Below are 26,732 nucleotides of genomic sequence, written 5' to 3' on the forward strand. Positions count from 1 at the left end.
GTATTAACCATTGGCACAGAATTAATTATACATTCTGCAAAAAATACAAAGCAGAATAGGCTGCAGGTGAATCTACTTTCTTCCTGACTCTCTTATTTCAGTTGTGTCTCACTTCCACGTTTATGACAGTTTCATAAAGGTCTGCCATTGTTGCCACGATGGTGACTTGATCCCCCTTATAAGTGAGACTGGGGCCCTTAGCTTCACCTCTGACAAAGGTGGTTGGTGGGTCGTAGTACATCTTATAATAAAGATCATAATTACACTTTTGGCTCTTGTCAAAGATTCCCACTGCATACACGTTAGAGAACATGCTATAGTCGTAGGGCACAGAGAACATGACAGCTATTTTCTCAGTGGAGTCCTGGAGGTCATAAGTCATGACGCCAACAGATCCTCGAGCAGTGTAGGGAGTCTTGGTGAACAGGGCACTGCCAGATGACTGCGGGCCAATCTGCGGTGGCGGAATTTGGGTGCAGCGACCACTCTGCGTGTATTGACTATAAACAGCAGAATAAATATTTAAGAATTGTGTGTATTTATTGAAAACGTATTTAAATGAAACGGCCAAAAAATAAAAAAGTCAATTGCATTTACCAGGGGTTACAGAGGGTGTCTTCAGAGCTGTAATTTATGACGGTAATATAACACTGACGCCAGGTAATTCTTCCAGTGGTGTCATCGCCAACTGAAATCACTGCACCGGTATCAGTAGAGGCTGTCTCCATATGGGCTGCAGTCTCTTCTGAATCAGACATGATGGCTGTGCAGTGTGCAACAAGACGACCTGTTCAGACAGAAAGACACAAAACAAATTTTTTAATTTAACCTTTATTTATCCTGGTAAGTCGATTGAGAACAAATTCTCATTTGGAACGACGACCTGTCACATTCACACGGTTACACATTCATACCTGGAAGCTGCCCGGTACAACCACAGTCTGATCTGCTGGCCACTGAGCAGCTCAAGAGGCCTCAGATGCACAAGTAGCTTTGTGCAACTGTCTATCTGAACCTGCACAGCTGGAAAGAGGAAGTGCTGTTGGGGCCCTGTATACATGAGGGGTTAGGCTCTTGATGCATACAAGAGGTGAAAAAGGTTACTGCTCTGACCTATTGATCAATGCAGTTGAAGTGAGCAGTTAGATTCTATGTTAGATAGCAACATGCATATGTATAAAGGAAATATCGTCATATGAGATGGTTTTACGTATATCCAACCTGATTCTTGCTTTAAGACTGTATTACCATGTAAGGTCATATAAAGTGGTTGATCACCCCCAAGCTGCATCTATGAAGGGAGGGGGATGAATTGTGTATAAAAAGAGAAGCTTTGCAAGTCAAAGGGCCTCTTTTTTTGGGCAGCACCAGACTCCTAGTGCTCTCAGCACAGGGGTTCAGTACCTCCCTGGATGGCCAGGAAAAGGGCTGAGAGGCACCTCCCTGGGGGACCAAGAAAAAAAAGGAGCTCTCTCGCCCGCGCTCGCTCGATCCCTTGGGTTCGTTTTCTGTTTTTGACCAAGACTCTGTCTCAGAGTAATTTTTGAGTGACTGAACTCTGTTCATTTTTCATTTATTTTGTTTGCTTGTTAACTTTTTGCTTTTTTATAAAAAAATAATAAAACCACCTGTGTTCGTCTTGAGCAAGGTGACCCAAAAGGCCTTGTGAGTCTTTTTTTGCTCTTTTAGAAGACTCTTTCCTTTTTTTTCCTTTTTCTTCCTTTTTGCCATTTGCCTGAGTGACCGGGGACCCCCTCCAAAGGAGAAGTGGTGGCCTCCTCTTTAGCCGTGCGGTTTGCAGCAACCCCGGGGACCGACCTGACAAGCAGACCTTTGATCCTCCAGCCGAGCGGAAACCTCTGTGACCAAGGCAGAAGTGGCTGTTCGAGTGTGAGTAATCAATTGTAATTGTTTGGTTATAAAGATCTTCTGTGTGCTGTGTATTTCACATACGGGGTTGTCAATCGAAAGCCTCTTGTCTCGTCATCGGGTTTCCACTGTAGCGAGATCCCGCCAGTGCGGGGGTGTGTGTGTCTCTCTAAAAATAATCTAAGAACCATAGAGAAGTATTTCAATTAATTCCTTTAAACCTATTAATAGTTATGATACAATATTTATAATATTTGAACCTATAATGTTTTAATACCTACAGTATTAAATATAGGGAAGTATCTGAAACAACTCCTCTAATATAGGCTTAACCATCCGCCCCGCTGACAGTATCTGTAACGGCTGTACGGCAGAAGAGGGCTTAGAGGGCGAGGGTTATCGGGGGGGAGAGGGGGGGTTGGCTTTAAAAGAAAAAGCGATACTATGCCTCGATAACTGTCACATCGTTCCACATGGCGCCCAACGTGGGGTAAACGCGTTAAAAACTGTGATGCTACGTTATAAACATAACTAGTACAGGGAGCAACAGATTAACCATTTAAAAACCCACTCACAGTGTGCTTAAGGACAGTAACGTAAAGCTATAAACATAGTTAGAAGAGTCAAAGCTGATTAAGACACTGATTTTTATTCGCAGTGCGCTAAGAGCTGTAACGTAGAGTTATTAAAAAAAAAAAATAGCTGGAAGTGTCAAAACAGGTTAGCGTCACTGGAACCTGCTGACCAACGAGATCAGCAGGTTCAAACGCTTTAAAACTAGACTGAAGTAGCGCGCCGCGCAACTGTGCTGAAATAGTGCATAGAAGCTACAGCCCTAGGAACAGTAGGCGGACCGAGGCCTTCACTGCCGGCAAATGAAGAAGGGTCCCCGGGTTAAAGCCTGAACATTCCAACGGGTTAGGTGAAGTAGTCGAAAAAAGACGAAAGCAACGCAAACAGTCAATTAGTACTAAAGTAGGACTCAAATCGGCGGCAGGGGCTTTTTGTCGAAACAGTATTTCCACAAGAGCAAATCACTGAAGTAGGCCCCCAAGCATGGCCGCAGCACCGTCTGCATTTGAGGATTCAGAGGAAGAGGGGACGGAAAGAGCCCTAGGTGATCCTCACCCAAACCTAGCTTCAGGGCTTTCCTATAGCATGGTTAAAACCGGCAACGGTTCAATAAAATATTTCCATGGAGATATTGAGAAGTGTAGTCCATTTCCTGGACAAATGAGAATGACCTCGTGGTTTAATCCAGCAAATCGGTCGCTGAACCACGAAGGAGGGGTAGCAGAGGCGTTAAAACGGAGGTTCCCCAAAACATGTGACTGGGAACCCTCTGAACTATTACCAGACGGGACAGTAGTTCAACAAACAATTAGGGATAGTGGAAGTTATGGTGAAATAATCCACTGTTGCTACAGTGATAAAAATAGCCCAGATAGGCTAACATCTGCGTTCTATGATGAAAACGATGAAAAATACTTGTATAGAATAATACGGAAGGAGCATTGGCAGCCAAACACACAGGCAGGGTAATAACCTTATTCCGGGGATGGGAGCTTCCAATACTCACAAAAAGATTGTTGCGTGCACTAATTAGACTGCTACAGAACCACAAAAGTTGTGAGTGCGTGATATGTTGTCCAGAAGCGGTCATGGAGGAAATAGAGAAGGCTCTGGTCTGCCCGGAGCCGCTATACCGGACCTGTTTCTACGACCAGCTAAACACCTGCACCGCCGTCGCCAGATGTAGCAGTGCATATACCAACTAAAACCGTAATGATTGGTATGTCAAGCCGCCTAGTAGAAGGACCAAGAGATACCTCTCTAGGAGCACAAAATAGCAAACAAGCAGAAAAAAACCACTCAGCAACCCCTGGGAATGTGCCAAGTTCCTTTTTAGGACTATTGACTGCAGAACGCCAGGGGGATGCAAGATATGCAGACTCAGATACAGGCATCAGGCAAAATACAGTGGTGCTAAAAGATTGGAAATATCCTGTACATATTACCCAATTGCAGCTTAAAAAGAGACACACCCAAGATGGCAACGGTAGACCCTAGATACCATTATCTGCTGTCAAACGACCATAGAGGAGGCCCATGGGGGAGGACATGACGATGCTGACTGGGGTATACTTCTATATTCCTTATCCGCTCATTTGTTTAGTATTATCTGTAGGGATGTCGTCGGGTAAAACCTGGCGTAGAATGTTTTTGATATGGATTTTAGTTTGTGGTCTTGAAATTATGACATTTGTTACGGTGTGTGAACCCAGAATTGGAACAGCTGTAGGATACGCTATTGTAGTAGCTACTCCGGTCAAGCTGCCTGGCTGGGCAGCAGCGGCCTGGACAGGATATGCCTTGATTGTTTTAGCCAAATTGGCAGAAATTTTCTATCCTGCCTTTAGTTATGCCTACACGGCTGTTATCTTGGTCGGGATCTGCGGTTATTTTATAGGGGTTCTGGTTGTGATTAAACATTGCAAAACTAGGAGGATTGTAGGGGAAATATTTGTTAAACTACTTACTGTTTTCCTCGCCCAAGAATTGCTAGGCTTATTTTTGCCAGTGTACAAAGGGGTGCCAGGGTTAATGTATGGCATGTCTGTCAATGGGCGGGTTCGATGGACGAAACATTTGCATAGCCTGGTAGACATCCGAGTAGACCCACCCACACCTAGGAAGGTTCGGCGTGTCTCTAGCCTAGCTGTGATGCAGGGGGGTAGCAGGGAGATGGCAGTACGATAAAATGATGTCATTAAAGTAGATAGAGTTATGGCCTCTCTGCCCCCAGACTCAGTTTGATTTAGGAAATGGGGGGTTGAATGAATGTCTTAATTCTTGTTTCTTTTTTCGTTTTTCCCTTTTTGATTTTTACATTTTATATTAATCTTTTTATTTTTGTTGATCTTTGTGTGTTTCCCAACCGAACTGGAAGAGAGCTACAAAAAAAAAAAAGAGGCAAAAAAGACCAGTTACGGGAAAATTTTACGTGTAAACTTTTTATTTCAACCTAGGGCGGAGAATCAGTGAGCGGTGACAGTGGAACTGATGCCGTCCTGACACTCTGTCCCATCGAAGACTTGAGCCTCGGCAGAGGGAGGGACGAACCAGAGAGTTGCAGTTCCAGAGAGCCCAGTCTCGAAGTGGTCTTCAGGGCATGACATCCTGAGCCTCGAATCCAGCAGTGGAGGAGGAGGGACTTGCAGCCCAGGAAACGGAGGAGAGTCTTTCGGGAGGTTGGGGAGTGAGGACTTCCCCGTTCGCGGAGGCATATCCTGGTGGCCAGCCCCGTGGTGAGTGTGATCGGGGGAGAGGCTGATGCAGGGGATGTTGCCGATTGGATCGGAGCTGAATACTTTGAGCTCAGGGAGTCGATCCGTAATCCCAGTTTTGGAGAAGAGGAAGAGATGTGGGCTTGCATGAGCAGGAAGCAGAAAAAAGGGAGGAAAAAGAGGATGAAGCGTGTTGGGGCACCTGGATTACTTCTGAGAGCCGGGCTTGTTGGTACCGGCCGGGAGTCCGCTCGGACACTGGCTAGGGGCGCTCAACCAACTGTTGACCCGGTAGCAGGTGTGTCAGTCATGGCTCATGAGCCCCCGCGCTGTTCCTTGCCCACTTTTTTAATGCCGACTGTCTCTGAGCCCCCTCCCCGGTCTGCCTCTCCTGTGAGTCCACCACTGCATGCTGCTACAGGTGACCTGGTGCCGGCGCATTGCTGCTGGAATGATGGATACTGCAAACCTGGTGATGCCGACTGATGCTGAGGTGACGTCTTCTTGTGCTGAGGATCCTGGGGCCAGCGTGGTGGCCAATCCGAGCAACAAAAAGAGGAAGTGTGAGCGTGGCCATGTTCACTATTTTTGCCTTTTGAAATGTATTTGTATTAATCCAAAAGACAGCTAAAACTATACTTCTGCTTTTGAAATGTATCAGCTCAAGAACAGTGGAGACTGTGCTTCTGCTTTTGACATGAGTTAACCCCAAAACAGCTAAAATATATTTTTGCTCTTGAAACTATAATACTGCCTTTGATTTTGGTTTATGAGTGCTATGGTGCTTGTTAAAGAAATATATGTATTTGTGTATAAAAAACTGAAAAAATAAAAAAAAAAAAAAAAAAAAAAAATTATTTTGTTTGTGGTTGTGTGTGGTGTTTTGATTGACAATGGAGAAAAAAAAAAGGGGGGGGGGGGGGGGGGGGGGAAAAAAAAAAAGAGTTGGGGAATTATATAAAAAAGCACACGGGGGAAAGGGGGGGGGGGGGGGGGGGGGTTAATGAGGGGTTAGGCTCTTGATGCATACAAGAGGTGAAAAAGGTTACTGCTCTGACCTATTGATCAATGCAGTTGAAGTGAGCAGTTAGATTCTATGTTAGATAGCAACATGCATATGTATAAAGGAAATATCGTCATATGAGATGGTTTTACGTATATCCAACCTGATTCTTGCTTTAAGACTGTATTACCATGTAAGGTCATAAAAAGTGGTTGATCACCCCCAAGCTGCATCTATGAAGGGAGGGGATGGTAATTGTGTATAAAAAGGTTGCTTGCAAAGTCAAAGGGCCTCTTTTTTTGGGCAGCACCAGACTCCTAGTGCTCTCAGCACAGGGGTTCAGTACCTCCCTGGATGGCCAGGAAAAGGGCTGAGAGGCACCTCCCTGGGGGACCAAGAAAAAAAAGGAGCTCTCTCGCCCGCGCTCGCTCGATCCCTTGGGTTCGTTTTCTGTTTTTGACCAAGACTCTGTCTCAGAGTAATTTTTGAGTGACTGAACTCTGTTCATTTTTCATTTATTTTGTTTGCTTGTTAACTTTTTGCTTTTTTATAAAAAAATAATAAAACCACCTGTGTTCGTCTTGAGCAAGGTGACCCAAAAGGCCTTGTGAGTCTTTTTTTGCTCTTTTAGAAGACTCTTTCCTTTTTTTTCCTTTTTCTTCCTTTTTGCCATTTGCCTGAGTGACCGGGGACCCCCTCCAAAGGAGAAGTGGTGGCCTCCTCTTTAGCCGTGCGGTTTGCAGCAACCCCGGGGACCGACCTGACAAGCAGACCTTTGATCCTCCAGCCGAGCGGAAACCTCTGTGACCAAGGCAGAAGTGGCTGTTCGAGTGTGAGTAATCAATTGTAATTGTTTGGTTATAAAGATCTTCTGTGTGCTGTGTATTTCACATACGGGGGACATCTAGGTTGTCAATCGAAAGCCTCTTGTCTCGTCATCGGGTTTCCACTGTAGCGAGATCCCGCCAGTGCGGGGGTGTGTGTGTCTCTCTAAAAATAATCTAAGAACCATAGAGAAGTATTTCAATTAATTCCTTTAAACCTATTAATAGTTATGATACAATATTTATAATATTTGAACCTATAATGTTTTAATACCTACAGTATTAAATATAGGGAAGTATCTGAAACAACTCCTCTAATATAGGCTTAACCATCCGCCCGCTGACAGTATCTGTAACGGCTATGCGGAGAAGAGGGCTTAGAGGCGAGGGTTATCGGGGAGAGGGGGTTGGCTTTAAAAGAAAAAGCGATACTATGCCTCGATAACTGTCACATCGTTCCACATGGTAGCGTTACGGGAAACGGTGCGTTAAAAACTGTGATGCTACGTTATAAACATAACTAGTACAGGGAGCAACAGATTAACCATTTAAAAACCCACTCACAGTGTGCTTAAGGACAGTAACGTAAAGCTATAAACATAGTTAGAAGAGTCAAAGCTGATTAAGACACTGATTTTTATTCGCAGTGCGCTAAGAGCTGTAACGTAGAGTTATTAAAAAAAAAAAATAGCTGGAAGTGTCAAAACAGGTTAGCGTCACTGGAACCTGCTGACCAACGAGATCAGCAGGTTCAAACGCTTTAAAACTAGACTGAAGTAGCGCGCCGCGCAACTGTGCTGAAATAGTGCATAGAAGCTACAGCCCTAGGAACAGTAGGCGGACCGAGGCCTTCACTGCCGGCAAATGAAGAAGGGTCCCCGGGTTAAAGCCTGAACATTCCAACGGGTTAGGTGAAGTAGTCGAAAAAAGACGAAAGCAACGCAAACAGTCAATTAGTACTAAAGTAGGACTCAAATCGGCGGCAGGGGCTTTTTGTCGAAACAGTATTTCCACAAGAGCAAATCACTGAAGTAGGCCCCCCGAGCATGGCCAGCACCGCGTCTGCATTTGAGGATTCAGAGGAAGAGGGGACGGAAAGAGCCCTAGGTGATCCTCACCCAAACCTAGCTTCAGGGCTTTCCTATAGCATGGTTAAAACCGGCAACGGTTCAATAAAATATTTCCATGGAGATATTGAGAAGTGTAGTCCATTTCCTGGACAAATGAGAATGACCTCGGGTGGTTTAATCCAGCAAATCGGTTAAGCTGAACAACGAAGGAGCAGTACGAGGCGTTAAAACGGAGGTTCCCCAAAACATGTGACTGGGAACCCTCTGAACTATTACCAGACGGGACAGTAGTTCAACAAACAATTAGGGATAGTGGAAGTTATGGTGAAATAATCCACTGTTGCTACAGTGATAAAAATAGCCCAGATAGGCTAACATCTGCGTTCTATGATGAAAACGATGAAAAATACTTGTATAGAATAATGCAGGAAGGAGCATTGGCAGCCAAACACACTGTTGAGGCTATCCTAAGCCTCGGTATGGATGACATGGTATTCTCAACACGTAGCAAAAGATCTTGAGTCCAGGCATTGATTATCGTTGGGTGGTGTTCCCGTTTATTATAAAAGTAGAAAAGGAGGTATTTCACATAAAATAGTACTTCACCCAGCGTGGTTAATTAATAAAGTGCGGTGACTTGCTGTCTATAGAATGGGTGATCACAGCTACGGTAAGAACTGTGTGTTCCCCGCCATCCACACCTTGCCCTCACTGATTGCCACACCTGCAGATATATCCAATTCAGAGTGACATACCACACCCAATGCAATACTCCCCCAAGTGGCTAAAATAAATATAAACTAACTTAACCTAACCAAAAAAGGTGAATATAAATGGCTCCTACACACCGGCCCCATAATTGTGAATATTTACTTTAACCACAATTACCCCAATTTCCTAATTTAAATTAAAGGAGCCATTTGTGCAAAGTTAATCTAAATAAAATCATCTTCCTTTCTTGAGCCTAGGAGATCTATAATCAAATCATCTAATCAGGTCATCTATAGCACTTCAGCTTCCATCAAAAGGCAGATCTTCGTTACAGGCCGGTCCAGCTGACCCGTTTTTGTCTTCAGCTGAACTGAGCGGACAAAGCCTTTCTTATCGGGGTACGTCTGTATAATTCTTCCCATCAACCAGGACCCTCGTGGAGCGACAGGATCCATTACGACCACAATGTCTCCAATGGAAAAGTTTCTTTTTGGTCTCGTCCACTTCTGTCTCTCCTGGAGTAGTGGTAAGTATTCCCTCACCCAGCGCTTCCAAAAGAGGTCAGATAAAAACTGCACTTGCCTCCATCTTCTCTTCATGTACAGGTCATCCTTACAAAAGAGCCCAGGAGGAAGGTGTGGCTTTGATTTTAAGAGCAGAATATGATTGGGTGTAAGCGCTTCAAGGTCATTCACATCATCAGAGGCCTTTGTGATGGGACGACTATTGAGAATGGCTTCAACTTCACAAAGAATAGTGTGAAACCCTTCATCATCCAGTGTTTGGAGTCTAAGCGTGGAAAAGAGGATCCTTTTCACAAGGCGAATAAGACGCTCCCAAACTCCCCCATGGTGAGACCCGGCTGGAAGGTTAAAGGACCATGTTAGACCATTCTGCAGCAAAACATGTTGAATCTTCTGGTGGTCTAACTCAGCGATGGCTTCCCTTAACTCCCTCTCAGCTCCTATGAAGTTGGTGTCATTATCTGATGTCAGGTGTATCACCTGACCTCGGCACACATAAAACGGCGGCGAATAGCATTTATGCAGAGTCAGTGTCTAAAGCATAGGCAACTTCGAGATGAACTGCCCTGCTCGCCATGCAGGTAAAGAGGACGCGCCGTAGCGCTTCACTCTGCCTCGACCTTTCTTCACCTCCACTGGCCCAAAGTAATCAACGCCCACATTTGTGAAGGCAGGTAAGTCTGGCACAACTCTCTCTACTGGTAGGTCAGCCATTTTCTGTTCCCCCATCTTTCCTTGGGGGGTGCGACACACTACACATTCAGAGATAACCTTCCTGCAGGCAGAATTGGCATGAGTAATCCAGTATTGCTTCCTGAGAGAAGAGAGCATGTGATTTCTACCTGCATGACCCAGTTGTTGATGGATATGCTTCAGGAGGAGTTTGGACACATGTTGCTCTTTGGAAAGAATGATCGGATGTTTTTCCACTTCAGGCATGGCAGCCCTACCAAGTCTTCCCCCACCCGCAACAATCCGTCCTCCAACACTGGGTCCAGCTTGTGAGGGTTGCTGTTTCGTTTGACAGATCCTCCGTCTTTCAAAACAGCAATCTCATCAGAAAACCTCTCTTGTTGGGAAAAACAGATGATGGCACCTTCTGACCTCTCAAGGTCACCTGTTGTCAACAACTTTCCACGGAGTGCGAAATTTTCCCCTTGCATCTCGGCATGAAGATGGTCGTTTCTTCGGCTTCCATTGTCATGGCCAAGAACCTGTCTCCTCCGGAACAAGGTTAGAAGCACGTGCTTTGTCTGTAAAGCATCCATGCCACAGACGTTCTCAGCTTCTTAAAATCTGAAAAGTGGCTTAAAAACACTTTTGTTTGCATTAACTGGGCTGTGGGAGACAAAGGCATTCACCAGTAGGTTTTTCTTCACCTCTGGGTCATCCAAAGGAATCAAAGGTTGTTCAATGATGGTCTTAGGCCATTCCACTTCCCCCCTCAAGAGAAATTCTGGTCCCTTCAGCCCCCGCTTGCATGCAAAGAATTCTTCAGCACTTAGACCCCTGGATGCCTCATCTGCTGGATTCAATCTTGAGCCAATGTGTCTCCACTGTGCAACATCTGGTTTTTAATATACAGCCACCCTATTGGCCAACAAACGTATGAAACCTCCTAGTCTCGTTTCCAATATACTTTAAAACAGTTGTGCTGTCTGTCCAGAATATTGATGGGTGTAAATCCAGCTGCAACTCCCTCTTCAGCATCTTGTCCACCCGGGCAGCTAGGACAGCAGCAGTCAGCTCAAGACGAGGAATTGTTGTTTGCTTTAAAGGAGCGACCCTGGCCTTTCCCAAAATAAAGGCAATACTGACTTGGTTTCTCGCATTCTCCATCCTGAGGTATGATGCAGTTCCGTAGCCATACTCACTAGCATCAGAGAAGTGATGCAGCTGCAAATGAGTAGGTGTGCCAAAATCTTTTGGCTTGATGCACCGATCCACTCTAAGCTCAGTGATGTGATGGAGATTAGCCAGCCATTTGGACCACTGCTCAGAGAAGACACAGGGTATACTGGCATCCCAGCCGATGTTAAGCCTGCACATCTCCTGCAGCATCCTTTTAACAGACAAAGTAAATGGTGCAAGAAAGCCCAAAGGGTCGTAGATAGATGACACCACAGACAATATGCCACGTCTTGTATGTGGGCGCTCTTCTATGGCTACCCTAAAGGTCAGGACGTCTGCATCTATGCACCAATGAAGACCAAGAGCTGTTTCAACAGGACTTTCCCTTTGATCCAGGTTAAGCCCCTTGGTGGTCTTAGAACGCTGTAACTCAGGAATACTGGCCAAGACTTCACTGCTGTTACTTGTCCACTTCAACAGATGGAATCCTCCCTTCACACAGGCTTCAGTCAATTCATGCACCATTTTTATAGCTTTGGCCTCCGATGATACAGACTTTAGACAATCATCCATGTAGAAGTTTTGAAGTATTGTATTCAGAACACTAGGTTCAAAACTGTCTCTGTAGTCTTGCACAATTCTCCTCAGTGCATAATTCGCACAACTGGGCGAAGACACAGCCCCAAAGAGGTGAACTCTCATCCTGTATTGCATGGGAGTTTGTCTTGTATTGCCATCAGAATACCACAAAAAGCGTAAAAAGTCTCTGTGCTCTGGAGACACCCGCACCTGATGGAACATGGCTTGGATGTCTGCCATCAATGCTACAGGTTCCTGTCTAAACCTGGTAAGTACACCAAGTAAGGTGCTTGTGAGGTAAGGCCCCTGCAACAGCTGTGAATTCAATGAAATGCCTTTAAACACAGCAGCACAGTCAAATACAACTCTAAGGGTTTTCTTTTTTGGATGGTATACCCCATGATGGGGAATATACCACACCTTGCCGTCAGCTCGCTTCAACTGCTGATGTGGTACAAGCTCAGCATAACCTTTTTCGATGACTTCGGAGAGAAAAGCTGTATACTCTTGATGATAATCTTTATTCCTCTTGAACTTCCTGTGAAGACTCAAGAGACGCTGCTCTGCAATGCTGTAGTTATTTGGCATGACGACATCTTTAGCTTTAAAAGGCAAGTCAAAGCAGTAGTGTCCTTCATCAATCTGCATTGAAGACTCCATTATTTTCATGAACCTTTGATCCTCTCTGGAAGGACACACGTCATCTGATCTTTCATTGAAATCCTGATTGTATTGGGCAACCAATAAGTCCTGTAGTTTAACAACTGAGATCCTATTGGCAGTGACAGCAGGATGGCCAAACTTGCCTTTGCACTCGCCCCCTCTCAGCGGACCATTCACGACCCATCCCAATAGAGTCCTGACAGCATATGGTCCTTCGCCTTGGCTATTTATTATTTCCCATGGTTCCATGAGCTTCGGCGCATTAGTGCCTATCAGCAATTCCACCTCTGCCTCAAGACTGGAAACCTTAATGCCGTCAAAGTATTTCCATCCCTGTAGGTCCTGTTGAGTGAGAATGTTTTTTCTACTCACAGCCATGGTCTTCTGAGTATAGACTTCCGGTAAGTCCAAGAAGTTTTCCTCATCCAATCCAGAAACCTCAAGACCACTAAGCAAGAATGTGTCTACAGACCTCTCTTGGCCGAGAGTACGAAGGAGAATGCCAGTCTTGACTCCTGAAAGATTCATTTTTCTCATGAGATGTTGGGTACAGAATGAAGCTGAACTCCCAGGGTCTAGAAAGGCATAGGTATTCACAATTGTGCTCCCAGACTTGGCCTTCACCTGTACAGGCACAATGGAGAGAACACATTCATCACTTCCGGCCCCAATATGGCCACATGTCTCCAATGACACAAGTGCATTATTGACTGACACTTCCTGTGGTTTAGCTTTAGATTCAATGTGTAGGATAGTTGGATGTTTATATTTACATATATCACATATCAAAGGCTTGTCACATTCCCTACTCATATGACCTTTCTTCAAACAGCTGAAACAAACTCTACCTACTTTCAGCGCATCCAATTTCTCCCTGTGTGTCATCTCTTCAATCTGTGAACATTTCTCCACTGAATGCTGGCTCTTACACACACAGCATAACTCTTCGCTGTTCCTCTGTGAAGCTGGCCCTCTGCGCTGTTGGTGCCAAGCTGATGATGAGGTTGATCCTAAAACAGTATTAATGGCAGCAACCGTAGCTTGGCCTCTTCCAATATATCTGCTCCTAGGTTTAGAAGAAGGGTCTGGTTGCGTACCCTGTAGGTCACCAAAGAGAGGATCAGACAGAATCTTTACCTGACGCTCAATGAAGGCCACAAAGTCTGGGAACATAGCTCTGTAACCACGGCGCTCCTGTAGCTCCCAGGCTACAGACCTCCATTTTTCCCTCAATTTATAGGGCAACTTCATCATTATCAGGCGAAGATTAGATGGCACGTTCATCTCCTCCATATGCTGTAAATCTTCCATGACATTACAACAGTCCCTTAAAAAAATTGAAAAGGACTCCAGAGCGTTAATATCATCAACCCCCATAGTTGGCCACTCCATAGCCTTCTCCATATAAGCTACAGAAATTTTTATTTCATTTCCAAAGTATTCTTTCAATAGATTCTTTGCTCTCTCATAGCCCTGCCCAGGAGCCATGTTATAGCAACTCCGAACCAGTTCTCTTGGCTGCCCTTTGGTGTATTGCTCGAGATAATACAGGCATTCTTGTTTATCTGTAGTTCTCTTTTCAATAGCTTGCTCGAAGGCTCTAATAAAGGCAGCATATTTAAGTGGATCACCATCAAACTCTGGAATAACTCGTGGAGGAAGAGAGGCTATGGCTTGATTCTGAACCAGCTGAGCAGTGATGTTAGTTTGCTGTTGTATAAGGTCATACAAAATAGAGTGTTGAACATTGTCGAGAGAGGAATGCGACTGTGATTGCATACATGTGCTCCGTTGTGAAGTCAGTGGCTGGAATCCTGCTGTTGCATTGGTGAGTCTGGATCCAGAGCCGTTTCCCTGTACTTCAAAGTCATGCATGTGGGTAGGCTGACTCCCTTGTAAGATCGAAGGCTGAAGTCCTGCTGGTGCAATTTTAATAGGTCCGGGTCCGGGGACATTCCCCTGCACTTCAAACTTATGAGAGGATGGTGCATATGATGCTGAAGACAAAGGGTTATTAGACCTTACTGAAGACTGGGCTTGTGGAATGTATGGCCTTCCTTTAGGCCGTACAGCCAATGGCAGAGAATGGTCCTGTTGGAAAGCAACAGTTTTAGGAAGTTGCAAAACAGGAGCTGTGTTCAAATAACTTGATGTTTGTGATTTCGAGTGAGCACGAAGATAGGCATTCATGGCATCTTCTCCGTTATCCTCTTCATACTCATCTTCATCATCACCTACATTTTCAAACACAGACAATTTAGCTGTAACAGCAGCCAACTTGGCCTCAACCTCTAGCTGTTCCCTTTTTCTTTTCAACTTTGCCTTTTCAATTTGAAGGGCTTCTTCTTCAGCGTCAATGTCATGTATTTTTTTCAAAGCAACTGCAGACTGTAAAAGTGCAGCCCTTTCAGCCTTTGCCTTTAAACATGCAGAAATAACACTAGAAGTCTTTGAATGGACAGAAAAGTGATCTCCATGTTTTGACCCTTTACTTGAAACATTGGAAATACTATCTTCAGGCTTTATGTCATAATTTGTTATAGACAGCACATCAAAATTCTCACTGTCCTTTGCGGCAGCATCAGCCAACCATTGCTTCACATCATTCTCGAAGGTATTAACTTCCTTTGTTTTTTGTACAAGCCAGCATTGTTGCTTGTCGTATTCAGGGTCTGGCATAGGCATTTCCAGCAAAGTAGTTTGAGTTTCTAAAGCCTCATTGCACAGTGTGGTATATTTACTTATCCATTTCTTCACGTCAGACACAGTTTGAAACGTAATTTTCCCAGAAAGAACCTCATTAATCCTTTGCTTAATTTTATTAGCTTGCATAAATTGGGATCTCCGATTTTTTTGCAGATTTTCAAACAAAATTGCACATCCCTTAGCTGTTAATTTCTTTGTGCGCTTCCCAGAATCATCAACAAGAAAACTAGACTTATCAGGAATATTATTTTCGTCTGTAACCACAGAAGCAGTCTTAGACTTGTCGGGCAAGTTTTCTTCCTCTGCACTCATCTTTGTGCGTTTAATGCGCTTTGTCACGTTCAAAGCGCTCTTCCCCCCTTTTTCTTTTTTTTTTTTTTTTAACAGCACTGAAACAGTCTTTTCTTCAGTTCCATCGGCAGAGATTATGAAAATGTACCCACCAGCTTTCCGTGGTTGCGGTCTGCAGTGCACTGGTTGACGTGAGGACTTACAGGTGTTTCAATTAAAGCTTCCAGGCTCCAAGACAGGTAATCCAACGAAACGGGTAATCCTTTCCATATCCAAACATCGTGGTCAACAGAAGATATTTTTACGATCCCATCCAATTCAGAAGCGTATCCAAACGATCAGGACGCTCCTGTCCAATTCAGAAGCGTATCCAAACGAAGAGGAATAAGTTCTTACGTTGTTGAGGCTATCCTAAGCCTCGGTATGGATGACATGGTATTCTCAACACGTAGCAAAAGATCTTGAGTCCAGGCATTGATTATCGTTGGGTGGTGTTCCCGTTTATTATAAAAGTAGAAAAGGAGGTATTTCACATAAAATAGTACTTCACCCAGCGTGGTTAATTAATAAAGTGCGGTGACTTGCTGTCTATAGAATGGGTGATCACAGCTACGGTAAGAACTGTGTGTTCCCCGCCATCCACACCTTGCCCTCACTGATTGCCACACCTGCAGATATATCCAATTCAGAGTGACATACCACACCCAATGCAATACTCCCCCAAGTGGCTAAAATAAATATAAACTAACTTAACCTAACCAAAAAAGGTGAATATAAATGGCTCCTACACACACAGGCAGGGTAATAACCTTATTCGGGGATGGGAGCTTCCAATACTCACAAAAAGATTGTGTGCGTGCACTAATTAGACTGCTACAGAACCACAAAAGTTGTGAGTGCGTGATATGTTGTCCAGAAGCGGTCATGGAGGAAATAGAGAAGGCTCTGGTCTGCCCGGAGCCGCTATACCCGGACCTGTTTCTACGGCCAGCTAAACACCTGCACACGCCTTGTGCAGATGTAGCAGTGCATATACCAACTAAAACCGTAATGATTGGTATGTCAAGCCGCCTAGTAGAAGGACCAAGAGATACCTCTCTAGGAGCACAAAATAGCAAACAAGCAGAAAAAAACCACTCAGCAACCCCTGGGAATGTGCCAAGTTCCTTTTTAGGACTATTGACTGCAGAACGCCAGGGGGATGCAAGATATGCAGACTCAGATACAGGCATCAGGCAAAATACAGTGGTGCTAAAAGATTGGAAATATCCTGTACATATTACCCAATTGCAGCTTAAAAAGAGACACACCCAAGATGGCAACGGTAGACCCTAGATACCATTATCTGCTGTCAAACGACCATAGAGGAGGCCCATGGGGGAGGACATGACGATGCTGACTGGGGTATACTTCTATATTCCTTATCCGCTCATTTGTTTAGTATTATCTGTAGGGATGTCGTCGGGTAAAACCTGGCGTAGAATGTTTTTGATATGGATTTTAGTTTGTGGTCTTGAAATTATGACATTTGTTACGGTGTGTGAACCCAGAATTGGAACAGCTGTAGGATACGCTATTGTAGTAGCTACTCCGGTCAAGCTGCCTGGCTGGGCAGCAGCGGCCTGGACAGGATATGCCTTGATTGTTTTAGCCAAATTGGCAGAAATTTTCTATCCTGCTTTTAGTTATGCCTACACGGCTGTTATCTTGGTCGGGATCTGCGGTTATTTTATAGGGGTTCTGGTTGTGATTAAACATTGCAAAACTAGGAGGATTGTAGGGGAAATATTTGTTAAACTACTTACTGTTTTCCTCGCCCAAGAATTGCTAGGCTTATTTTTGCCAGTGTACAAAGGGGTGCCAGGGTTAATGTATGGCATGTCTGTCAATGGGCGGGTTCGATGGACGAAACATTTGCATAGCCTGGTAGACATCCGAGTAGACCCACCCACACCTAGGAAGGTTCGGCGTGTCTCTAGCCTAGCTGTGATGCAGGGGGGTAGCAGGGAGATGGCAGTACGATAAAATGATGTCATTAAAGTAGATAGAGTTATGGCCTCTCTGCCCCTAGACTCAGTTTGATTTAGGAAATGGGGGGTTGAATGAATGTCTTAATTCTTGTTTCTTTTTTCGTTTTTCCCTTTTTGATTTTTACATTTTATATTAATCTTTTTATTTTTGTTGATCTTTGTGTGTTTCCCAACCGAACTGGAAGAGAGCTACAAAAAAAAAAAAAAAAGGCGGAAAAAGACCAGTTACGGGAAAATTTTACGTGTAAACTTTTTATTTCAACCTAGGGCGGAGAATCAGTGAGCGGTGACAGTGGAACTGATGCCGTCCTGACACTCTGTCCCATCGAAGACTTGAGCCTCGGCAGAGGGAGGGACGAACCAGAGAGTTGCAGTTCCAGAGAGCCCAGTCTCGAGTGGTCTTCAGGGCATGACATCCTGAGCCTCGAATCCAGCAGTGGAGGAGGAGGGACTTGCAGCCCAGGAACCGGAGGAGAGTCTTTCGGGAGGTTGGGGAGTGAGGACTTCCCCGTTCGGCGAGGGCATATCCTGGTGGCCAGCCCCGTGGTGAGTGTGATCGGGGGAGAGGCTGATGCAGGGGATGTTGCAGATTGGATCGGAGCTGAATACTTTGAGCTCAGGGAGTCGATCCGTAATCCCAGTTTTGGAGAAGAGGAAGAGATGTGGGCTTGCATGAGCAGGAAGCAGAAAAAAGGGAGGAAAAAGAGGATGAAGCGTGTTGGGGCACCTGGATTACTTCTGAGAGCCGGGCTTGTTGGTACCGGCCGGGAGTCCGCTCGGACACTGGCTAGGGGCGCTCAACCAACTGTTGACCCGGTAGCAGGTGTGTCAGTCATGGCTCATGAGCCCCCGCGCTGTTCCTTGCCCACTTTTTTAATGCCGACTGTCTCTGAGCCCCCTCCCCGGTCTGCCTCTCCTGTGAGTCCACCACTGCATGCTGCTACAGGTGACCTGGTGCCGCCGATTGCTGCTGGAATGATGGATACTGCAAACCTGGTGATGCCGACTGATGCTGAGGTGACGTCTTCTTGTGCTGAGGATCCTGGGGCCAGCGTGGTGGCCAATCCGAGCAACAAAAAGAGGAAGTGTGAGCGTGGCCATGTTCACTATTTTTGCCTTTTGAAATGTATTTGTATTAATCCAAAAGACAGCTAAAACTATACTTCTGCTTTTGAAATGTATCAGCTCAAGAACAGTGGACACTGTGCTTCTGCTTTTGACATGAGTTAACCCCAAAACAGCTAAAATATATTTTTGCTCTTGAAACTATAATACTGCCTTTGATTTTGGTTTATGAGTGCTAATGTGCCTTTAGAAATATATGTTTTGTGTTACTGATATTACTATAAACATGCTTAGAAACATTTTAGTGTGAGTTACTGTGTGAAGCTGCCTATTTGACCCTGCAGTCGGAAAGAGGAAGTGTCTGCAAGAGGCCTCAGATGCACAAGTAGCTTTGTGCAACTGTCTATCTGAAACCGGCACAGCTGGAAAGAGGAAGTGCTGTTGGGGCCCTGTATACATGAGGGGTTAGGCTCTTGATGCATACAAGAGGTGAAAAAGGTTACTGCTCTGACCTATTGATCAATGCAGTTGAAGTGAGCAGTTAGATTCTATGTTAGATAGCAACATGCATATGTATAAAGGAAATATCGTCATATGAGATGGTTTTACGTATATCCAAGCTGATTCTTGCTTTAAGACTGTATTACCATGTAAGGTCATATAAAGTGGTTGATCACCCCCAAGCTGCATCTATGAAGGGAGGGGATGAATTGTGTATAAAAAGAGAAGCTTTGGCAAGTCAAAGGGCCTTTTTTTTTGGGCAGCACCAGACTCCTAGTGCTCTCAGCACAGGGGTTCAGTACCTCCCTGGATGGCCAGGAAAAGGGCTGAGAGGCACCTCCCTGGGGGACCAAGAAAAAAGGAGCTCTCTCGCGGCCGCGCTCGATCCCTTGGGTTCGTTTTCTGTTTTGACCAAGACTCTGTCTCAGAGTAATTTTGAGTGACTGAACTCTGTTCATTTTTCATTTATTTTGTTTGCTTGTTAACTTTTTGCTTTTTTATAAAAAAATAATAAAACCACCTGTGTTCCGCGCGTAGCAAGGTGACCCAAAAGGCCTTGTGAGTCTTTTTTGCTCTTTTTAGAAGACTCTTTCCTTTTTTTTCCTTTTTCTTCCTTTTGCCATTTGCCTGAGTGACCGGGGACCCCTCCAAAGGAGAAGTGGTGGCCTCCTCTTTAGCCGCGGCGGTTTGCAGCAACCCGGGACCGACCTGATAAGCAGACCTTTGATCCTCCAGCCGAGCGAAACCCCCTGTGACCAAGGCAGAAGTGGCTGTTCGAGTGTGAGTAATCAATTGTAATTGTTTGGTTATAAAGATCTTCTGTGTGCTGTGTATTTCACATACGGGGACATCTAGGTTGTCAATCGGAAAGCCTCTTGTCTCGTCATCGGGTTTCCACTGTAGCGAGATCCGCCGCCAGTGCGGGGTGTGTGTGTGTCTCTAAAAATAATCTAAGAACCATAGAGAAGTATTTCAATTAATTCCTTTAAACCTATTAATAGTTATGATACAATATTTATAATATTTGACCTATAATGTTTTAATACCTACAGTATTAAATATAGGGAAGTATCTGAAACAACTCCTCTAATATAGGCGTTTTAACCATCCGCCCCGCTGACAGTATCTGTAACGGCTGTAACGGCAGAAGAGGGCTTAGAGGGCGAGGGTTATCGGGGGAGAGGGGTTGGCTTTAAAAGAAAAAGCGATACTATGCCGCGATAACTGTCACATCGTTCCACATGGCGCCCAACGTAGCGGGTAAACGCGTTAAAAACTGTGATGCTACGTTATAAACATAACTAGTACAGGGAGCAACAGATTAACCATTTAAAAACCCACTCACAGTGTGCTTAAGGACAGTAACGTAAAAGCTATAAACATAGTTAGAAGAGTCAAAGCTGATTAAGACACTGATTTTTATTCGCCAGTCGCTAAGAGCTGTAACGTAGAGTTATTAAAAAAAAATAGCTGGAAGTGTCAAAACAGGTTAGCGTCACTGGAACCTGCTGACCAACGAGATCAGCAGGTTCAAACGCTTTAAAACTAGACTGAAGTGCGGCCGCCGCGCAACTGTGCTGAAATAGTGCATAGAAGCTACAGCCCTAGGAACAGTAGGCGGACCGAGGCCTTCACTGCCGGCAAATGAAGAAGGGTCCCCGGGTTAAAGCCTGAACATTCCAACGGGTTAGGTGAAGTAGTCGAAAAAAGACGAAAGCAACGCAAACAGTCAATTAGTACTAAAGTAGGACTCAAATCGGCGGCAGGGGCTTTTTGTCGAAACAGTATTTCCACAAGAGCAAATCACTGAAGTAGGCCCCCCGAGCATGGCCAGCACCGCGTCTGCATTTGAGGATTCAGAGGAAGAGGGGACGGAAAGAGCCCTAGGTGATCCTCACCCAAACCTAGCTTCAGGGCTTTCCTATAGCATGGTTAAAACCGGCAACGGTTCAATAAAATATTTCCATGGAGATATTGAGAAGTGTAGTCCATTTCCTGGACAAATGAGAATGACCTCGTGGTTTAATCCAGCAAATCGGTCGCTGAACCACGAAGGAGGGGTAGCAGAGGCGTTAAAACGGAGGTTCCCCAAAACATGTGACTGGGAACCCTCTGAACTATTACCAGACGGGACAGTAGTTCAACAAACAATTAGGGATAGTGGAAGTTATGGTGAAATAATCCACTGTTGCTACAGTGATAAAAATAGCCCAGATAGGCTAACATCTGCGTTCTATGATGAAAACGATGAAAAATACTTGTATAGAATAATGCAGGAAGGAGCATTGGCAGCCAAACACACAGGCAGGGTAATAACCTTATTCGGGGATGGGAGCTTCCAATACTCACAAAAAGATTGTGTGCGTGCACTAATTAGACTGCTACAGAACCACAAAAGTTGTGAGTGCGTGATATGTTGTCCAGAAGCGGTCATGGAGGAAATAGAGAAGGCTCTGGTCTGCCCGGAGCCGCTATACCCGGACCTGTTTCTACGGCCAGCTAAACACCTGCACACGCCTTGTGCAGATGTAGCAGTGCATATACCAACTAAAACCGTAATGATTGGTATGTCAAGCCGCCTAGTAGAAGGACCAAGAGATACCTCTCTAGGAGCACAAAATAGCAAACAAGCAGAAAAAAACCACTCAGCAACCCCTGGGAATGTGCCAAGTTCCTTTTTAGGACTATTGACTGCAGAACGCCAGGGGGATGCAAGATATGCAGACTCAGATACAGGCATCAGGCAAAATACAGTGGTGCTAAAAGATTGGAAATATCCTGTACATATTACCCAATTGCAGCTTAAAAAGAGACACACCCAAGATGGCAACGGTAGACCCTAGATACCATTATCTGCTGTCAAACGACCATAGAGGAGGCCCATGGGGGAGGACATGACGATGCTGACTGGGGTATACTTCTATATTCCTTATCCGCTCATTTGTTTAGTATTATCTGTAGGGATGTCGTCGGGTAAAACCTGGCGTAGAATGTTTTTGATATGGATTTTAGTTTGTGGTCTTGAAATTATGACATTTGTTACGGTGTGTGAACCCAGAATTGGAACAGCTGTAGGATACGCTATTGTAGTAGCTACTCCGGGTCAAGCTGCCTGGCTGGGCAGCGCGCCCGGACAGGATATGCCTTGATTGTTTTAGCCAAATTGGCAGAAATTTTCTATCCTGCTTTTAGTTATGCCTACACGGCTGTTATCTTGGTCGGGATCTGCGGTTATTTTATAGGGGTTCTGGTTGTGATTAAACATTGCAAAACTAGGAGGATTGTAGGGGAAATATTTGTTAAACTACTTACTGTTTTCCTCGCCCAAGAATTGCTAGGCTTATTTTTGCCAGTGTACAAAGGGGTGCCAGGGTTAATGTATGGCATGTCTGTCAATGGGCGGGTTCGATGGACCGAAACATTTGCATAGCCTGGTAGACATCCGAGTAGACCCACCCACACCTAGGAAGGTTCGGGCGGTCTCTAGCCTAGCTGTGATGCGGGGGTAGCAGGGAGATGGCAGTACGATAAAATGATGTCATTAAAGTAGATAGAGTTATGGCCTCTGCCCCCAGACTCAGTTTGATTTAGGAAATGGGGGGTTGAATGAATGTCTTAATTCTTGTTTCTTTTTTCGTTTTTCCCTTTTTGATTTTTACATTTTATATTAATCTTTTTATTTTTGTTGATCTTTGTGTGTTTCCCAACCGAACTGGAAGAGAGCTACAAAAAAAAAAAAAGGCGGAAAAAGACCAGTTACGGGAAAATTTTACGTGTAAACTTTTTATTTCAACCTAGGGCGGAGAATCAGTGAGCGGTGACAGTGGAACTGATGCCGTCCTGACACTCTGTCCCATCGAAGACTTGAGCCTCGGCAGAGGGAGGGACGAACCAGAGAGTTGCAGTTCCAGAGAGCCCAGTCTCGAGTGGTCTTCAGGGCATGACATCCTGAGCCTCGAATCCAGCAGTGGAGGAGGAGGGACTTGCAGCCCAGGAACCGGAGGAGAGTCTTTCGGGAGGTTGGGGAGTGAGGACTTCCCCGTTCGGCGAGGGCATATCCTGGTGGCCAGCCCCGTGGTGAGTGTGATCGGGGGAGAGGCTGATGCAGGGGATGTTGCAGATTGGATCGGAGCTGAATACTTTGAGCTCAGGGAGTCGATCCGTAATCCCAGTTTTGGAGAAGAGGAAGAGATGTGGGCTTGCATGAGCAGGAAGCAGAAAAAAGGGAGGAAAAAGAGGATGAAGCGTGTTGGGGCACCTGGATTACTTCTGAGAGCCGGGCTTGTTGGTACCGGCCGGGAGTCCGCTCGGACACTGGCTAGGGGCGCTCAACCAACTGTTGACCCGGTAGCAGGTGTGTCAGTCATGGCTCATGAGCCCCCGCGCTGTTCCTTGCCCACTTTTTTAATGCCGACTGTCTCTGAGCCCCTCCCGGTCGGCCTCTCCTGTGAGTCCACCACTGCATGCTGCTACAGGTGACCTGGTGCCGCCGATTGCTGCTGGAATGATGGATACTGCAAACCTGGTGATGCCGACTGATGCTGAGGTGACGTCTTCTTGTGCTGAGGATCCTGGGGCCAGCGTGGTGGCCAATCCGAGCAACAAAAAGAGAAAGTGTGAGCGTGGCCATGTTCACTATTTTTGCCTTTTGAAATGTATTTGTATTAATCCAAAAGACAGCTAAAACTATACTTCTGCTTTTGAAATGTATCAGCTCAAGAACAGTGGAGACTGTGCTTCTGCTTTTGACATGAGTTAACCCCAAAACAGCTAAAATATATTTTTGCTCTTGAAACTATAATACTGCCTTTGATTTTGGTTTATGAGTGCTAATGTGCCTTTAGAAATATATGTTTTGTGTTACTGATATTACTATAAACATGCTTAGAAACATTTTAGTGTGAGTTACTGTGTGAAGCTGCCTATTTGACCCTGCAGTCGGAAAGAGGAAGTGTCTGCAAGAGGCCTCAGATGCACAAGTAGCTTTGTGCAACTGTCTATCTGAACCTGCACAGCTGGAAAGAGGAAGTGCTGTTGGGGCCCTGTATACATGAGGGGTTAGGCTCTTGATGCATACAAGAGGTGAAAAAGGTTACTGCTCTGACCTATTGATCAATGCAGTTGAAGTGAGCAGTTAGATTCTATGTTAGATAGCAACATGCATATGTATAAAGGAAATATCGTCATATGAGATGGTTTTACGTATATCCAACCTGATTCTTGCTTTAAGACTGTATTACCATGTAAGGTCATAAAAAGTGGTTGATCACCCCCAAGCTGCATCTATGAAGGGAGGGGGATGAATTGTGTATAAAAAGAGAAGCTTTGCAAGTCAAAGGGCCTCTTTTTTTGGGCAGCACCAGACTCCTAGTGCTCTCAGCACAGGGGTTCAGTACCTCCCTGGATGGCCAGGAAAAGGGCTGAGAGGCACCTCCCTGGGGGACCAAGAAAAAAGGAGCTCTCTCCCCCGCTGCCTTCGATCCCTTGGGTTCGTTTTCTGTTTTTGACCAAGACTCTGTCTCAGAGTAATTTTTGAGTGACTGAACTCTGTTCATTTTTCATTTATTTTGTTTGCTTGTTAACTTTTTGCTTTTTTATAAAAAAATAATAAAACCACCTGTGTTCGTCTTGAGCAAGGTGACCCAAAAGGCCTTGTGAGTCTTTTTTTGCTCTTTTAGAAGACTCTTTCCTTTTTTTTTTCCTTTTTTCTTCCTTTTTGCCATTTGCCTGAGTGACCGGGGACCCCCTCCAAAGGAGAAGTGGTGGCCTCCTCTTTAGCCGTGCGGTTTGCAGCAACCCCGGGGACCGACCTGACAAGCAGACCTTTGATCCTCCAGCCGAGCGGAAACCTCTGTGACCAAGGCAGAAGTGGCTGTTCGAGTGTGAGTAATCAATTGTAATTGTTTGGTTATAAAGATCTTCTGTGTGCTGTGTATTTCACATACGGGGGACATCTAGGTTGTCAATCGAAAGCCTCTTGTCGTCGTCGCGGTTTCCACTGTAGCGAGATCCCGCCAGTGCGGGGGTGTGTGTGTCTCTCTAAAAATAATCTAAGAACCATAGAGAAGTATTTCAATTAATTCCTTTAAACCTATTAATAGTTATGATACAATATTTATAATATTTGAACCTATAATGTTTTAATACCTACAGTATTAAATATAGGGAAGTATCTGAAACAACTCCTCTAATATAGGCTTAACCATCCGCCCCGCTGACAGTATCTGTAACGGCTGTACGGCAGAAGAGGGCTTAGAGGGCGAGGGTTATCGGGGGGGAGAGGGGGGGTTGGCTTTAAAAGAAAAAGCGATACTATGCCTCGATAACTGTCACATCGTTCCACATTACTCTCCTCAAAGTAGGAAGGTCAGGTCAGCGTGCAGACCCCACCCCGGGAGGCGACTGTGGGAGACAGAAAGATGAGACAGAAGGCCCAGCTACGACAAGGACATGCACTACATCAGGGGTGTCCAAACTACGCCCTGCGTGCCAACTGCAACTCCCTTTTTTAATTGGCCCTTTTTTACTGTAAGTACCTAGGTACAGTCCTTGACAACCATCTGAGTTTTTTAGATAACACAGACTATATTTATAAGAAATGCTCACAACGACTCAGTCTCCTCAGATGACTGAGCTGTCTGGGCGTCAGTGCTCAGATTACTGAGCTAGTATACACCACACACATTGAAAATGTTTTAACCTTTCACTCTCCATGTATACACTAGAAACAGTGGGGAAATATTAATAAATTGCGTGTATTTATGGTAAATGTATTTCAATGAAACATCCAAAAAATTGCAGTTACCAGAGGTTGCCTAAGTTGTAGGTAGAGCATTCATTCATAATATTAATGGAACACTGACGACATTTATTGCACATGATGGCTGTGCAGTGTGCAACAAGACAACCTGTTCAGACAGACACAAAACGAACCATTCATTTGTGTTCATAAAAGTTTTCTGCTTTTGGATGCAGTCAGCAGATGCAAAAAAAAGTCATGTTCCAGGGAAACTCTGGTACATAAGAAATTGACAGAGTAAGAAGTCATCTCAATATTTATCTCAATTAATGAAGCTATGCTTACCTTGAATGAATGCTTCTGAAGGACGACTGCAGGCTCAGGCGAAGGGAGTAGCTGTGGGCTGCATCATCGTATAGGCCACTACTTCCAGATAAGAGCTCCTTCTCCACAGAACCATTGATCATTAACTCAAAAAACAAAAGCTAGAACACAAACACAAAAGTTACAACACAAACTCAAAAGCCACAACACAAACTCAAAAGCCACCACTGCATGAAAAGTAGGATTTTCGTCAGTATGCGGCACTGTAGATTGTCGTGGAACTTCAGGTTTACGGCTGTACACGGCAATTTACAGGCAACATCAAAAACTGCCGAAAATTGTCGGAAATTGACGTGGGCCTTGCTTGGCAGTTGTCCCCCCATGACCCCCCCTCCCTCTAATTCTAGGGGAGGCTTTCACATGTAAATGAAAATGCTGTGAGCTATACAAATGCAAATCAGGGTAGCAGGGGGAGTTTTACCCCAGGTGACATTTTTCTAAAAGGTATTAAATTAATTTTAATAAAATCTCTTAAAATAGATCAGACTCAGTATAGCCTAATTGTAGACTCTTCAATTTTAGCTTGAATTGATTTATTTAATGGAAGTATGCTAGATTAATTACTTTGTATGTCATTAGCAATGACCAATGTTATGTAAAAAAGATACACAAAATAATTTATTTCAACAATTAGT

General features: G+C 44.8%; 1 protein-coding gene across 2 annotated transcripts; it reads right to left on the bottom strand.

Moving 5' to 3' along the window:
* LOC120573857 (bryoporin-like) lies at positions 1 to 26,139 on the bottom strand. Of its 2 annotated transcripts, none has more exons than XM_039823728.1 (3): positions 26,059 to 26,139; positions 598 to 787; positions 1 to 500 (listed from the first exon to the last, which is right to left on the bottom strand). In XM_039823728.1, exons 2-3 carry the CDS (start codon positions 756 to 758, stop codon positions 98 to 100), a joined length of 564 nt encoding a protein of 187 aa, XP_039679662.1. In that variant the 5' UTR covers positions 759 to 787; positions 26,059 to 26,139; the 3' UTR covers positions 1 to 97. The 2 variants fall into 2 exon arrangements, with proteins under 2 accessions (XP_039679662.1, XP_039679663.1); XM_039823729.1 differs by lacking the exon at positions 26,059 to 26,139 and adding an exon at positions 915 to 945.
* Between the last annotated feature and the right edge of the window lie 593 nt (positions 26,140 to 26,732).

Source organism: Perca fluviatilis, chromosome 15, assembly GCF_010015445.1.
Source record: "Perca fluviatilis chromosome 15, GENO_Pfluv_1.0, whole genome shotgun sequence".
Classification (NCBI taxonomy): domain Eukaryota; kingdom Metazoa; phylum Chordata; class Actinopteri; order Perciformes; family Percidae; genus Perca; species Perca fluviatilis.